Source organism: Anopheles funestus, chromosome 3RL, assembly GCF_943734845.2.
Source record: "Anopheles funestus chromosome 3RL, idAnoFuneDA-416_04, whole genome shotgun sequence".
NCBI lineage: Eukaryota > Metazoa > Arthropoda > Insecta > Diptera > Culicidae > Anopheles > Anopheles funestus.
In genome coordinates, this window is record NC_064599.1 from 2,965,046 (window position 1) to 2,980,158 (window position 15,113).

At 44.2% G+C, this 15,113-nt stretch overlaps 2 protein-coding genes across 14 annotated transcripts; one reads left to right on the forward strand and one right to left on the reverse strand.

Annotated features, from left to right (window-relative positions):
• Positions 1-29: 29 nt before the first annotated feature.
• Positions 30-3,081, reverse strand: LOC125771154 (UDP-glucosyltransferase 2-like). Its single transcript, XM_049441534.1, has 3 exons — positions 2,535-3,081; positions 1,263-2,444; positions 30-1,167 (listed from the first exon to the last, which is right to left on the reverse strand). The coding sequence occupies exons 1-3, from the start codon at positions 2,645-2,647 to the stop codon at positions 876-878; spliced, it is 1,587 nt and encodes a 528-aa protein (XP_049297491.1). The 5' UTR covers positions 2,648-3,081; the 3' UTR covers positions 30-875.
• Positions 3,082-3,780: 699 nt separating this feature from the next.
• On the forward strand, positions 3,781-15,013 carry LOC125771137 (protein nervous wreck). Of its 13 annotated transcripts, none has more exons than XM_049441493.1 (10): positions 4,146-4,715; positions 5,772-6,105; positions 6,376-6,605; positions 7,704-8,787; positions 8,862-8,997; positions 9,077-9,657; positions 9,726-9,969; positions 10,099-10,209; positions 10,316-10,338; positions 10,469-15,013. In XM_049441493.1, exons 2-10 carry the CDS (start codon positions 6,085-6,087, stop codon positions 11,159-11,161), a joined length of 3,123 nt encoding a protein of 1,040 aa, XP_049297450.1. In that variant the 5' UTR covers positions 4,146-4,715; positions 5,772-6,084; the 3' UTR covers positions 11,162-15,013. The 13 variants fall into 13 exon arrangements, with proteins under 13 accessions (XP_049297446.1, XP_049297445.1, XP_049297450.1 ...); XM_049441495.1 differs by having other exon boundaries at positions 5,775-6,105; XM_049441498.1 differs by having other exon boundaries at positions 4,146-4,702; positions 5,775-6,105.
• Positions 15,014-15,113: the final 100 nt, after the last annotated feature.

A 15,113-nucleotide genomic window follows, 5' to 3' on the forward strand; every position in this document is an offset into this window, starting at 1 on the left:
AAAGAGTCGTTATTCTCATCTCTAGTATGTTGGGTAAGCAGGTAGGTGTATGTCCATATAGGCAGTAAATAACAATACGTGGTGTAAAATGAAACTAGTAAGAGCAAACGGAAGGAAGGGAGGACGTGTGCTCTTAGTAAATAAACAAAAAAACAAACAAACAAACAATGAGAAAAGTTGTGTAGTTACAGTAGAAACAGTGGAAGCAACCGTACGAAGGTGGATGATTGTATGCTTAAGGTAAACAAATAATTAAAGAAAAAACAAACAAACAAACAAAACGAATAAGAAAATACAACAGCACGTAGGGCAGCGTGTAAAAAAGAGGAAAACAAAAGATTAGGGAAGACAGATGAGAAGAGAGAGAGAGAGAGAGAGAGAGGAGACACACGCGGAAAAGGAAAATGCAATATTTTTATTTTTTATATTTAATTTCATTTAAAAATCTCTGTAAATTATAGAATTTACAAAACAAGAAAATCAATCTAAATAAATTATTACACTTAAAATACAGAATTAAAGAAAAATCAGAAGAAAATGATAATTAAAAAACAAACAAAACCATTTGTTGCTTTGCGTGCTTCTCGCCACGCATGTTGCTTTTGGAAAGAAAAGCAGAAAAATCTGGTACGTATGATAAGGGGGGGAACGTTTGATAAAGTGACACAGGTTTTAGCTGATTACACCGGTAGATAATGACTGTTCGTTACTGGGGCTTGATTCCAATTTTAGAATCCCGAAACGTTTGTTGCCAACGGGCTGATTAGCTGGTCGCGTTTTAGACATTGATTGATGTAAGAACAAGGTGAAACATTATTAAACAAATTTTGTGCTTTATTACTTCTTTGGATGCTTGCTTTGCGAATTATTAAACTTTATGATCGCTTTTGTTTTTCCGACTTGGAAGTAGCTGCTTTTCTGCGGCGACAAAACAGACGACGAACGATGAAGAACAGCCCATGCAGCACGAGTGCGATCGAGGCGAATAGTGGAATCAGCACGTCGTAGGAATATTTCACGAACCAGTGCAATCGGGAACCGTGCGTCAGCATTTCCGTTGCGTCTGGGTGGCGCAGGACCCACTCGACCCACCAGGCAGCCCGATCGAGCGGATGCTCCGGTTGGTCACGGAACAGCGATGACATGCGTTTCATGTTGGTGCGATAACTGTCACGGTAGTGAAGCGATGGGGTTTTGTAAGATTACGATGGTGTTGAAACGATATCGAATTGTAATTTAATACCCTGCTACTAACTACTTACCTTTCCGTGGTCATGATTTCCCGTATCGTACGAACGAGCTCATCCTTGTTAACGTGCTCAATGCTAAGCCGTTTGCCGACGCCCTTTGCCATGCAGTAGTTGATGTTTTTAAACTGATCAGCAAACACCGGAAAGCCGATGACCGGTACACCGTGCCAGATCGCTTCCTGTGTGCTCAGCAGCCCGCTGTGTGTGATGAACAGTCGTACGGCCGGTTGCGCTAGCAGATCGTTTTGTGGCAGCCATTTCTTCACGTGCACATTGCTGGGCAGTGCGCGCGGCATCGTGTCCGATTCAAACTTCCACAGGAATGTGTACTCTGGCAGGGCTTCCATTGCACCGATGATGGCAAGGATGCGGGCCTCACCCAACTGGTCGCTGCGTACATTAGTACCCAGGGAGAACAGTATCACACCCCCTGGGCCGGCTTTTTCGAGCAGACTGGCCAAATCTTCCGGCAGTGGTTTCGGTTTGATGATCTGCATTCCGCCGACGGGGATCACGTTGGGCATAAACGGTTCGGTGTACTGGATGATGGGGTTCGAATTCAACAGCACCAGCTTCGTTTGGCTGTAAAACTCGGCCACATCCGGTACGGTTGGATCGTACTGACGGATCATCCGGTTCGAGCTTGGGAGCAAATCGTAAACCTGCAACAGTTCCTCCTCCATGTTCACCAGCAGGTTAATGAAGCGCTCCTTGTAGCTCATGTCTTCGGTCGCATCGTAAACATGGTTCGGCAGTAGCGCTGAGTAGTGATACGATCCGGTCATCGAAAGCGTGGTCGAAATGCCGTGATACGCCGTGACAGCTATAACCGGTGGCTTCCCGAACCGATGATGCGCCAGTGCTGCCAAACACGGTCCGGATAGGTAGTCGTGTATGATAAGATCGAACCCAAAATCGGGCGGATAGTCTTGCAACCGTTTGGCCCCTTCCGTGCGCAGTACAATCTCACACACACCGAGGACATACTGGTTAAATATGAGATGCATGCTAAACGGTCCAATCTTGCTCATTTCGAAGAAATCCGTGTCCATATTTGGATCGCTGTAGAGCGCGTCGTACACATTTTCGAGCAAAATAAAAGTTACGTTCGGTGGTGGATTTGGTTCACTGTTCACTCCAAACACGGTCAGGTTGTGGCCTCGGGAGGCTAGCTCGTATATTAGCGCTCGGTTCCTGTTTGGTTGGGATGAGGTAAATAAAGTACCACACGTATCGCTTCTTTTGGCAATCGGAAGTCATTGCATTCCTCAACAAAACACTTACCATCCGAAATGGCTGGGAGATGCAACGGAGTTAATGTATAGAATGTTGGCGGCAAATGTGCCTGACCCGAGCCAAGCAACTAACACGACAAACAGCGCCACCGATGATGCCATCTCGTCTCAACGAATCGTGATCGTGTACTGTGAGCCGAATGTTAGCGAATTGAATGAATACCCTGGAACTAGACGCGCTACAGTACGGATGCTCTGATAAGATACGAATCTAGGTAGAGGGGAGGAAATGAGCCAGCAAATGGATGGGTCAGGGGGCATTATGGCCAAACGTTATAGCAGGAGGCATCTCCAAGAAGTTCATACGATTGAAAACAACCTGAAGTTGAGGAAAGAATAGTACTGAGTTCTCAAGTTCAAGGCGTACCAGTAGAAGTTTTCGGACAGTCATCGCGTGATTAAATTGATGCACTCAATTTATGGACCAGCCAGAATGATTGGACACAACTTTACTCTGCTTGATCGTGAACGGTAGGTATTGAATTCTTATGTTCGTATTTCCGAAATAGGATTGTATCATAAAATTGATCTTGTGGTTATTGCAAAATGGTGATAAAGACAAATAATCCTTTGGGAAATAAGGTAATTATGCTACGGAATAAATCTAATAAACTAGTTTTCTTTTAAAAAGCTTACAATTAAGGTTTTTTATATTATCGTAAAATTACATAAAAACAAGGATATGTATTTTAATTAAAAAGAAACTCATTTTAAAAAATACCCAAACTTTTGAATTTCCTAACTTTACACTGTGGCTATTACTCAACAGATGGCGCTTTCCAACCAAACTTGCGGAAAATTTCAAACAAGGTGAAGCATGTGATGTTTTTTAACAATTTAGAATTAAACAAACGTTTTTGAACAAGAAACAATTTATTTTTTAGAACAATACTTAATTTTTAATATCAGTTAAAAAAATAGGTAAACAACTTTGAAACAATAGCCTGGACCATTGTTTAGCTAATGTCCCTGAAAAATATGTACAAGCGGTTTGATCAATGTGACATGTTGATTTTTTTCTCATCATCTTATCTCGAATCGAAAACTAAAAATTTCACCAAGCTATTGTGGAGTGTACTACAAGTGGAAGGCGCTTTTGACAAGCGTTTCTGATAAGCGAGTAGAAGGACATCATTGGTTTGGTCACCGAGTTTCGCATTCGACTAACGGCCACCGCCATTACATGCGGAAACCAAACTAATTGTTTTCTACCTTATCAATATAACTGACCGCGCGTATGATAACGATGGTTTCACAAACCGGCTTTCCTTATCTGGTTCGGTTGGGCGCCGATAAACGCGTGTGAAGCATGCAACAGCACGTCACGGATTGGGGCCAGTTTGCAAACATCTCTAACGGACGGTACCTGTTCGATCAGTGTGTTTGCAGGGCAAGAAGCAAAGAACGTCTAGTTACAAGTGTTTCATTTTCCCCAAAAACCCATTGCTGTGGGAATGGGGAAAGCATTACAGATGTCGGGCTCGTTGCCTAATTTACCGGCACCTCCAGAACGGACCGGAAGGCGTCGGAAGTTGATGAATCGATACTACCATCGGGAGGTAAGAGAGCGTTTTTATAGCATTAAAATATAGTGTGCTTGTTTTAAAAAAAGAAAACAAATTTGACCACCTTTGAACCCTCGGAAGTGTCAGATGTATTTTGCATGCGATAAAAAAGTAGTAAACACGCACACTTGGTGCTCGTTGACAGTTGGTAGCTTTTAAACCCTTGGATGTACTAGAAAGAGAAAAGGAAAGAGAGCGCGAAACTTCACATTCCATCATTCGCTCTCTCACGAAGCACTCCCGGAGTGAGAAGCGGGAAAGCTTTCCCACTCAACCGTCATGCGCACGCGGAAGAAAAGCGTCAAGGAAAACGGGCGAATGAAAAAGCGAGAGCGCACGAACCGTTTGTGAGCGAGAGCGTTCGCTGTAGTAAAAAAGTAGCTAGAGAATGTGCTTCAAAGGACGACACACAGTTGTCACAGTATAGTGACGCAATCGTTCCCTATCCTGCACGATGCAGTGTGGGTGGTCCAAGTGCGTGAGGGAAAGAGAGCGTGTGCAAATGGAAAATTAGGCTACCCCGCGTGAGTCTGAGTTTGGCTGTCAGACGTAGGAAAATTTGCACCGTTCATTCACAACGAGCATTTTCGCGGTGTGTTAAGCAGGTGTGTGTGTGTGTGGGTGCGTGTATTTAGCGCGTGACGTTTCGTTACGCTGCTGTATGTGTGTTTGTGTAGGCGATGGGAGAATCAATAGACTGAATTGGCTCTCCGTGTGTGTTAGGCTTTGCTAGGATCGGAAAGTAAACGGTTTGGACAGAAATTAGGGGAGCGAAATTTTCACGCTACCACGATAGATATTTGGGTGCGTTTCAGTCCGATTGTGGCGCTGTCGTACGTATTCCAGTGTCCGTACAAGAAATGCAGAGCATGCAATGCGTGTAGCCCGCCCTGCGGATCGTGAGTGATATTACAAAAAATAATAAACGCAGCCAAACGAGCAGGGTGCGTACGACGGTTCGTCGCTTTTCCTGTACCGAATGGGCACCATTTCCATTGTGTGGGAAAGGCAAAAGTTTGTTCCTTGCCTTGTGGAACATCCGATGGTGGATTTGATAGCAGTGTGAACTGTGAACGGGGAACACCCGCAAGAAAAGAAACGAATTTTGGTCTAGAATGAAAGTTTCGTGTCCGTGTGTATAAGTGTATGCGTACGTGCGTGTAGCTGTGTTTGTATATTGTTTCAGGAAATTTGTTACTTACTACCTAGTATCGCCAGAATATTCTACGATGTTGGAAAAGGAAGTGTGTGGGAATAGCAGGAAACTTGAAAACCAAAAATGACAGTTTGGTGAATTGAATTATTGATTGAAGCAAGAAAATGTCCCTCTAGAATGTGTCGGTTGTGTCTGCACTATACCTAGTAGAGTGTCTGTTTAATAGAGCAAGAAAAAAAAAAGATTTTTCTTCTGGATGAGAAAATTTGACCAAAAGTATTCTGTTACTTTACCACCGCTCATATCTATCAAATCGTGACCTGCTTAGATGCGCGATGCACCAAGCAAAACTGGATCGTTCGGCTGTGAATGTCAAAAGTTCACAGGAACGTGAAGCTTTTTTTTGTTGTTGCTTCTTTCCCACCTACGAACCGATCCATCACGTGAAGTTTTGGTGCCGTAAGTGAGTTTAGCAAAATTTTGTTCTCCATTTCCATGACCCTAGTAGCCTAGGAGCGGTAGCTGGTGAGCCGGAAGCGGAGACCATTCCAACTGTTCTAAACGCAACGGCGCCTCGGTTCTGGCGTACCACCGCGTACGCCTATGTGTGTGAGCAGTGTGAAAACGCAGAGCTGGTGACCGTGTCCGCCCGGTGGAGCGGGAGCAATTTTGTGTCGTGAAACAGTGTGAATTGAATAGCAAAAAAGAAAAAAAAGAAAAAGTACAAAAGCAGAAGAAACCGCCTGAAGAAAGTGAACGTTTTTTGGGGGAAATCATAGGAATTTGTGGGCGAATTCGAACGGCAAACCACCACCAAAATGCAGCCCCCACCACGAAAAGTAAGAAGCGACGGTGAAGAATCAATGTTATTTTTCATGTTTTCGGTGTGACCGTAATGGTCATTAAAAGTTAATTAAGCTGAAAGGCGTACCGACCGGAAGGTTGTTATGTTTATTTTATAATTTCCTGGTGTATGCTTTCTAACTTCTTTAGCTCGTAATTTATGTTTAATAGTATTTCTTTCACCAGTTTTCTTTTCATTAAGACTCTTATTCTTGAAGATTCTACAAAAAAGCTAAGCTATTCCCGTTCCCTTCTGTACATTCCAGGGCAATTACACAAAGTTTCTGAAGAATCTCCACACGGAGCAGTTGGCAAAGCTAGCGCTCAAGAATCAGAACGAGTGCGAGCTGCTCGAGGACATCCGACAGTTTACGCTGAAGCGGTCCGCCATCGAGAAATCGTACAGTGAGGCACTGCTGAAGATATCGTCGGCATACTTGAACAAGAAGCAAGCATGCATTCCCGAGATCAAAATGGATGGTGCGGACGAGAAATGGTACGGTGCCAGAAGTACACCAGTAGTAATCCTATATCCTTTAAATCCCCAGCCATATCCGTATCTATCTTCCTGCAATCTCCGTGGCAAATAGCAAGAAAAGCAAAACACCACTCAAATCCTATTTTTGTTGTTGTTGCTGTAACAGTGTGAGAAAACATCAACATTATCGAGCGCTTAGTGGTGGTCCGGGTGCTACAAAATATGCCAGGGGATATCCTTCGGCTAATTGTCTCCACGGGAACTTCAAGCGAATGTGTGTGAGCGCGCTGCTGTACGGCGAATTTCTCGTTTGTCCCGCTTCGTTTAGCTTCAAACCGAAACGTGTGATGTTTGTGACATGTGTGTCGGTTGTTCCTTGCCGTACAAACCACTGCTCTGCCGCGTGGTGAAGGTGTCTGGGCATAGGATGGGGGGAAAAACACATGATAAATATCCTTTCGCTGGTGGTATCGTCTATCGTTACGAGTTGACATGCCGTCGTATACATCAGAGTGCTGTGGCATTATTGTCATTCATTATGCATCGGCACCTTGGCCGCTTTGTTCGGCAATGTCAAAAAAGGTTTTTGGTTTAATTTTAGACACCCATTATATGTGTGTGGGATGGGTGGGAAAACACATACCTACCAGGTAAGCTGGCCGTTATTCGTTACTTGGTAAGAAGGTTCTGAAAAGCCGATGAAATGTGCGTTTTTTTTTTCAAGTGTGTATATTGTCGTATGATTAACGTATCTTGGGGAATTCCTTGACCCTAACACGTGTTACTTTGCGCTAGGAAGCGTGTCTAGGGTGTATCAAGGCCAGTTCAAAGTTTAGGTACAATGCATGAGTTGAATATTATTATGGGGATTTTGAACTAAGCTGTGATATTTTTTTTTCCATTCCATTATATATAAGAAACAGACGTCGAAGTTATAATTTATTTGAGGAATTGTTAGGAATAGTAATGATTAAAAATTCTGACATAATTTTACACACCACCAGGCGCCTCCATCATCATGTTGATTTTCCCTGAAATTTGTCCTTATTAATAATTATTCATTAGCAGATGGTTTTAATCGATTAAAAAAACAATTTAATTATTTTTTTTTGGCAGGAATATGTGGAGCGTATGGCAGACGGTATTGGAGGAGAACGAAAAGTTGGCCCGAGCCCGTCTGGCTGCGGTGGAGGTGTTCCAGCAGCAGATCGCTGACGAAGCCAAAGTCCTGCGCAGCACCAAGCTTAACAGTAGCAAACGCTGCATCGAGAACCTGGGCGTTGTGCAGAAGGAGCTACAAAATTCGGTCACCGACGTCGATAAGACGAAGAAGATATACTTCGACGAGGAGCACAGCGCCCATGATGTGCGCGACAAGGCGCGAGACATTGAGGAGAAGCTCAAGAAGAAGAAGGGCTCATTCTTCCAGTCCATCACATCGCTGCAGAAGAACAGTGCCCGTGTGACGTCGCGCAAGGAACAGCTGGAGGAGAAATCAACGGGAGCCCGGAACGATTATATTCTAAGTCTGGCGGCAGCGAACGCACACCAGAACCGTTACTTCACCATCGACCTGCAGACGACGATGGCAACGATGGAGAATTATGTGTATGAGCGGGTAGCCGACTATTTGGCACTGATTGGCCGTACCGAACTGTTGACCTGTTCGGCCACGCAGAACTCATTCGGTAAGATACGCGACCAGGCGCAGCAGCTTACGCGTGAGTACAATCTGCAGTGCTGCTATCTGTACTATCCGGTACTGAAGCAACACATCCAGTACGAGTTCGAACCGTGCGATCAGGATCCGGTGCGTAAGATTACGGCGGATCATGAATCGGCCGCAGATACGCTGAGTCGCGAAGGTAAACGATGGGCGGGTCGGGTCGCTCGTGAGAGTAATGTTATTCGGGAGTGTGCCCGTAAGTTGGCGGTGTGTACAGCGCTACGGGAAGCTGGCCATCGTACCGATCCGAACGATCAGAACGGACCGGATCTGGAGACGAAGATTGAGGAGTTCCGTGAAAACATTCGCAAGTCGGAGATTGCAAAGGCGAAGGCGGAAGCACGGTTGGAATGCTTGCGTATCGGAGGTATTAATGTGGACGAATGGATACAGGAGGCGGAAACGCTCAGTGTGCAGGAGATGCCACGTTCAGCCAGTTCGCTATCGATGCGCACGGATGCGTCTGGACAAGGGGTAAGAAATGAGAGTGTACTGAGCAATTGAATTGATTCCACTACAAGTGTTGGTATTGTGACGTCTACTTACAGGAAAATCCCAGCTCGGATTCGTTCTACGACAGCGACAACGCCGAACAAGATCAACCAGTGTCGGAGTCATCGCCTGCACCGAAACAACCGGAGCCACCATCGGACGAGTTTACGGCTGACAGTGATGAGGATGAGGGTGAGAATGCTTTGTCTATTTTAATTTACTTAAAATCCCTATTACTGATGATAAACACGGGTCTCTTTTCTTCAAGCAGAGTTCGGCGTGGAACAGGAAAGACAGAAAATCGAGCAGATTTCTCACGGTTGGGACGACCCTACACAGGTCGACTGGGGTGCAGAGGAGGCAGCTGCAGCAGCGGCCAGTAGCCAAGCAGCCGTTGAGACTGCTGCAGCCGCAGTGCAACCAAGGGAACCAGCGGGACAGACGTTTAAGTGTACCGCACTGTACTCGTACACCGCTCAGAATCCGGACGAGTTGACCATCGTGGAAAGCGAGCAGCTCGAGGTGGTAGGTGAAGGTGACGGTGATGGATGGCTGCGGGCACGTAACTATCGCGGTGAGGAAGGCTTTGTGCCACACAACTATCTCGATGTGGAGCGAGACACACCGGTCGATACGCACACGCCTGCACAGCTTTCGTCGCAGATTTCCTTCTCGTCGGTTGACTACACCGTGGACAACGAGGATCAAGATCAGCTACAGGATTCCGGTCAATCGCCAGATCAGATTTCGGTCATTTCAGCACCGCGCAAGGTCAACAATCAGCTGTACTGTGTGGCGTTGTACGATTACGACGCCACCGCCGAGGATGAGCTGACATTCGAGGAAGGACAAGTAGGAAAAGCTATCAAACTAAAATGTTTCCGGCAAACAAGACTAATCGTCGTTTATGATTTTTTTAGATTATCAAACTCATCACTAAAAGCCCGCATGGTGTGGACGATGGATGGTGGGAAGGCGAGTTGATGGGAAAGATCGGCAATTTCCCTTCGCTGGTGGTGGAAGAATGCGATGAGAACGGTGAACCACTTACCGATGCTGAGGATGAATCTCCTCCACCATCGGCACCGCCTACGTTTGCTGCACCGGCTCCACCACCGCCGATGATTCTACAGGAAGCAACACCTCCTGAAGGTCAAAGTCCAAGTATGTTGGTTAAGGAGCTTAAACGTATAGATTATGAATTTTGAGTTAATTTTGTTTATTACTAGGCAGATCAGATTATTGTTTGTGTGCTTTTCAAAATGTCTAATTCCACCACCTTTATATCAACAGATTTGTCCAATGCTGGGCCTGCAATCGACAAGTTTGAGTTTGAGTTAAACAACGACCAACATGAACAGTATGGAACTCAATTTTCGGCACCGCCATCACAACCACCGCCGGGTATGTATTAGCTTTTTTGTTTTTTGATCCACAAATTCCCAAGTGCGGAGAGCTAAAGGAAGAATATAATTAAAATACTTACTATCGTTACTGCATACGCACACAGTTGTAATCTGTGAGGATCCTGAGGTAAAGTGACTCTTGAGATTCGTTTTCATATAATTTTGTTTTGTACTATTTTTAGTATCCTTATACTTGTAATCGAGCATAATGAGTTGAAGGTGCACTAAGAAAAATATATCTCATTTTATTCTTGTAGGCCGAAGAGGCCGCTACTATGGAAGAGGAATCTCGACAAGGAGCAACCGCAGCAGCTACTGCTAGCAGTGATGATAGCAACCAACTCAACTTTGCACAGATCATTGTAACCTGCGCAACACCGATGCACGAAGAGCCGGACAAAAAGTTCCCGCCGGCAGAGGATGGCCCACCAGCCGGAGATGACGAGCAGGCAGAGATCGTGGAAAAGCAGGAGCAGGAAAAGCAGGAGATCAGTAGCAAGCAGAAATCTCAGGATGCCGAGGTGCCAAAGCCACCCACGCCACCGTCACAGGAACCCACGACCAAACCGAAAACCGCTCCGCCAAAGCCGGCCAAACCACCGTCACCACCAAAGCCGGAAAAGCCGGCAACCGCCCCGAAACCCACCAATGTGGCGGCAAAAAGTGCCACCGCCAAGAAGCCGGAACGGGCCCGACCGGGTACGGTGCCGGAACCCGAACCCGAGCCGGAACCGGATGCGACCCCGATAGAGGATCCGGTTGCACCGTTCGAGGCGAACTTTGAAGCCAACTTTGAGGCCGGGTTTGCGGCCAACTTTGACGATGCGTTCGGGCAGAGCAGTCAGCCGGAGGTGCCGAAGCAGGTGGTTGGAGGGCGGGCCAGCATACCGGAAGAGCTGGAACCGCATCAGCTGGCTCGGCTGCAGAATCTGAAGGAATCGAACGCATAATGCACCGGTTAGTTTGGGCACGTGACGGGTGAATCGGCATAGTATTACGGGGACGGAGTGTTGCGAAAATATCGATTAGGGGGAGCGTACATAAAAGCAAACCGCGCAGTGTGTCGAACGTTACGTGGACGTCAGTAGAGGGCCGTCATGCAAATCAAAACAATCTGCTGCAACAATCATATAAGGTAGGGTATTGCAAAAGGAACGGTTTATAATTGAGGTAAAACACAGCTTTTTCCGTTGCTTGTCGGTCATGTTCCGACCTCCAAACTTCCTTCAATTCAAGGTGTATTATTCGGTCATCCATTGTATTTTTCGTTCTTGTCGTAAACCATTATCATCATCGTCGTCGTCGTCGTTGTTTATCGTATCATGTATACAAATGTAAGCGGAATGTCCACGGGATGAAAGTGAGGAATTAAGAAAGATAACATAAAACACTTAACGCATTCAAGCTCCTGCGTTTGCGAATAACGAACAAACTAGAAGCATGTCCGGGATACAACTCTGGCTTCCCTACGGCAAGCAGATGGGTTTTGTGCATTTGTGATAATAATGCATTTTAATGTGTGTCCATCGTGCCATTTCCTTTCCAGCGGACCAATGCGACCAAATTTGACCAATCTAGTTGAAAACAGAAGAAAAAAAACTTAGAATTGTTTCTGCCCACCACTGTCTATTTCCGGACACTGTGACTGTCCCAGTTGGACCCGGTAAAGCTCAATGCCAATTGCTCATGAAGTTTTGGTAATAGCTGCTCTGAAGCTTTTAGTTACAAGAAAACCAAAAAAGGACATTTCTTTCCGAACTGTTTAACTCAAGTAGTGGGTTCAGTTTTTGAACATATCACAGTGGAGGCCGTTTTGTTTTGTTTTTAACTTGATTTAAACCATCTACCTATATCATGATTCCCCCCTTATCACTGCTCTCTACTGCACTGTACCAACCAAGATACTAGGTCGTGAAGAGCGATTTCTTTCGACCCTGGTTCGATCTTTCTGCCGTGTCCCGTACACCTCCATCTACCAGCATCGGTCTATAATCTTCAGGAAAATAAAAAAAGAAAAGATTTCCTTACGCTGTTCCACGACGAAAGCAACAAAAAGAAGAAAAAACTCAAGCCTATTGCCTAGTATATCGCGTTACCTTTACCTATTATTGAGTAGGAGTTTTGTTGAACTAAACACTAATAGGGGATTGCCTGGTTGACTTATGTTTTCAGTTCGCTCTGCAGCGTGGTTGTAAAGGAAGGAAAAGTAGCAATAAGTGAAAGGAAACTGAGCAAACGATACGGAAGTTAAATACCAGTAAAAGAAAGATCCAAATCAAACCCCAAGAGCGGTTGCAGCTGAGAACAAAAAAAAAGGAAAAAAACGATGTAAGATTTTAGCATCTAGATTCCCCCCCCCAACTCGGTTCTGACACTACGAGCAGACTATACTCATTAGTAAATTTTCGATGGTAACCTTAAGGGTGCCAACGTTGCCATTATTACATATAACTAAACGCGATCGTAACGCGTGCAAAAACGATCCGCTAAGCACTATATTTGCCGAACGTACAATAATTACTCAATCTACAACATCTACAACACGGGTAGATAAATACTACATTACACCATACATGCGATGGTTTCGTTTCGCTTAGATAATCCGAATGTTGTTCTGCTTCGATCGATTAGTTTTTTGTGTTCCGTTTCGAATACTACTTAAGCCCTCCGTTCGATACGCGCGTTATGCAAATCAAAGTGAAATAATCTAGCCAAGCACGGATGAGTTAAATGCAAACGGATCTACAAAGATAGATGCACTTGGGGCATAGGGTGGGAACGATATGGGTAGGATAGCTTGTACGAGTGCTATTTACGAGACACATTCTATTCGCTAAAACCAAAAAAAAAACCTTCGCATACAATGTTCTAGTGCACACTGTATAACACAATAATTATCAAACTGGTAGGATTCGTTGCGGAGAGAAGAAAAACCCCAACAAACTCACACACAATCACGTAACCTAATGTAACTGCGTTGAAATGTTTAGAAGGATCGATTACACTTAGCACTAGGTGGAAAGCATAAAACAACGCAGCGCCGTAGAAGGGGGAAAAACACACACATCCTGTGCAGGGATGGAAAAGGCCTTTCAGAGTAATATTCTAACTGCAATGCACCAAAAACGCAACCCCTTTATGATTTCCACCAAATGCGTTAGAACCGGGCCATTTCTCTAAAACCTTTTACTCAGCCTCGAATTCTGATAGGAGTTTAAAACGATTCGATAGCTTCGTTGTGGTAGCGATCACTGGTTCCTGGTTCTTGGTCTTGATGCTGAAGTGAAATAAAAAAATGTAAGTTGTAAAAAAAACAAATCATATAAACCCCAAAAAACACTTTAGCTCTTAGTGCATTTAGTCATGTTAGTGAAGCGTGTGTGTATGTGTTTTTGCGCAGACGATGTTGGAACAATATCCTTAAAGTGGTGTCCATATCTTGCCGGTATTGCTTGGTTTGCCTTCGTAAATCAATTGCATTTTGGGGTTTTTAGAGCCGGTTTGATGTTTTGTTCGCGTGCAGATGAATTAGCAAAGGTTAGGAGATTTATTCCGTTTTGCTAGAGAACCGTTCATTTGATACCTGATATTAACTTTGGTTAGCAGAATAATGTTAAAGTGTATGCGCGTAAAGTGAACAGCTTGAATATATGCAACAAAAAAGACGAGAATAAGCTGAATGAGCAACTGAACCGTATCGACACTAGGCGCTCTGTACATTTGCGATGGAAAAAGGGGAGAAGAAAAAAAAGGGGAATACACAGCTTACAGGGCCGGACATTTGTGCAATTTCTCGCAACCTCAAACGCTCCTTATAACCCTATCGAATTAAAAGAAGAAATGTACGCATTACACAAAATCTCAAAACAATTATACATAAATATAGGCATACATAAAGCTATATATAAATACATTACCTACAAAAAAAAAACTCGTATTCGCAATTACACCTTGTGACCTGTTGAACGCGCAACAACAAACAAACAAACAAACAAAAACCAGAAATCACACAGATGCAAACATACACACACACACACTTATCCGTTCTTTTGTTCTTCTTCGTGGTAGCAGATCCTTGCTATGTTTAGTACAGTTAGTTCAAATATTGCGCGATGTGCGATCGTAGAAAGAGTGCACACAGAACCGAAGAAAGTAAAGGAAAATGCAACGCAAAACCAACCAAAAAAAAAAAACAAACAGATTGTGTCATTGTGCCCCCCATTATGTACATCCATGTAGCAATAATAATAAGTAGATAATGTGTTTTTTGCGAAATACTCCAAACGGTTAATCGCGCCTTGTTCATCCGTAAGTCCCGTTTCTCTAAACGTTTGGGAAAGTGAAGTAAGGTAATGGAAAATATTGAACCAAACAACAACAAAAAAAAGAAGAAAGCAAACAAAAAAAAAACACAACCATTTTTGCATATGTTTCGGTTTTTGTTTTACGCGATTGTAAGCAATTATGTAGAAGCTAAACATATAGAAAAAGAAAAACACATCATACCCCCCTCCCCCCCCCCGTACCCGTTAATTAATGCCCATGGTGTATAAGCATGATTACAAAAGCAATTGGCAATGGAGCAAAACAAAAACTCAAGAAATAAGGCCAACTGTAACTGTTACAGGATTGCATTTGTCGTATGTTACGTGCATACAGGTTGCACGCACCATTTCTAACGGAGTTTTAGTCAAAAGAAATCAGTTAAGTTTAATGTCCTGTGTTGACTATTCCTCATAATTGCGATTATGGTTGTACTTAATTCTATCAGTCAAATAAATCTATGAAGAATGCTAAACGGACGGCCATGTTTTAATGTTTGTCGGTTCCTCCATTTCGTTCATGTCGTCAGGCTCTGGAGAGCAGTTGTGATTTTAATTAAATGACACCGAACGAATCAGC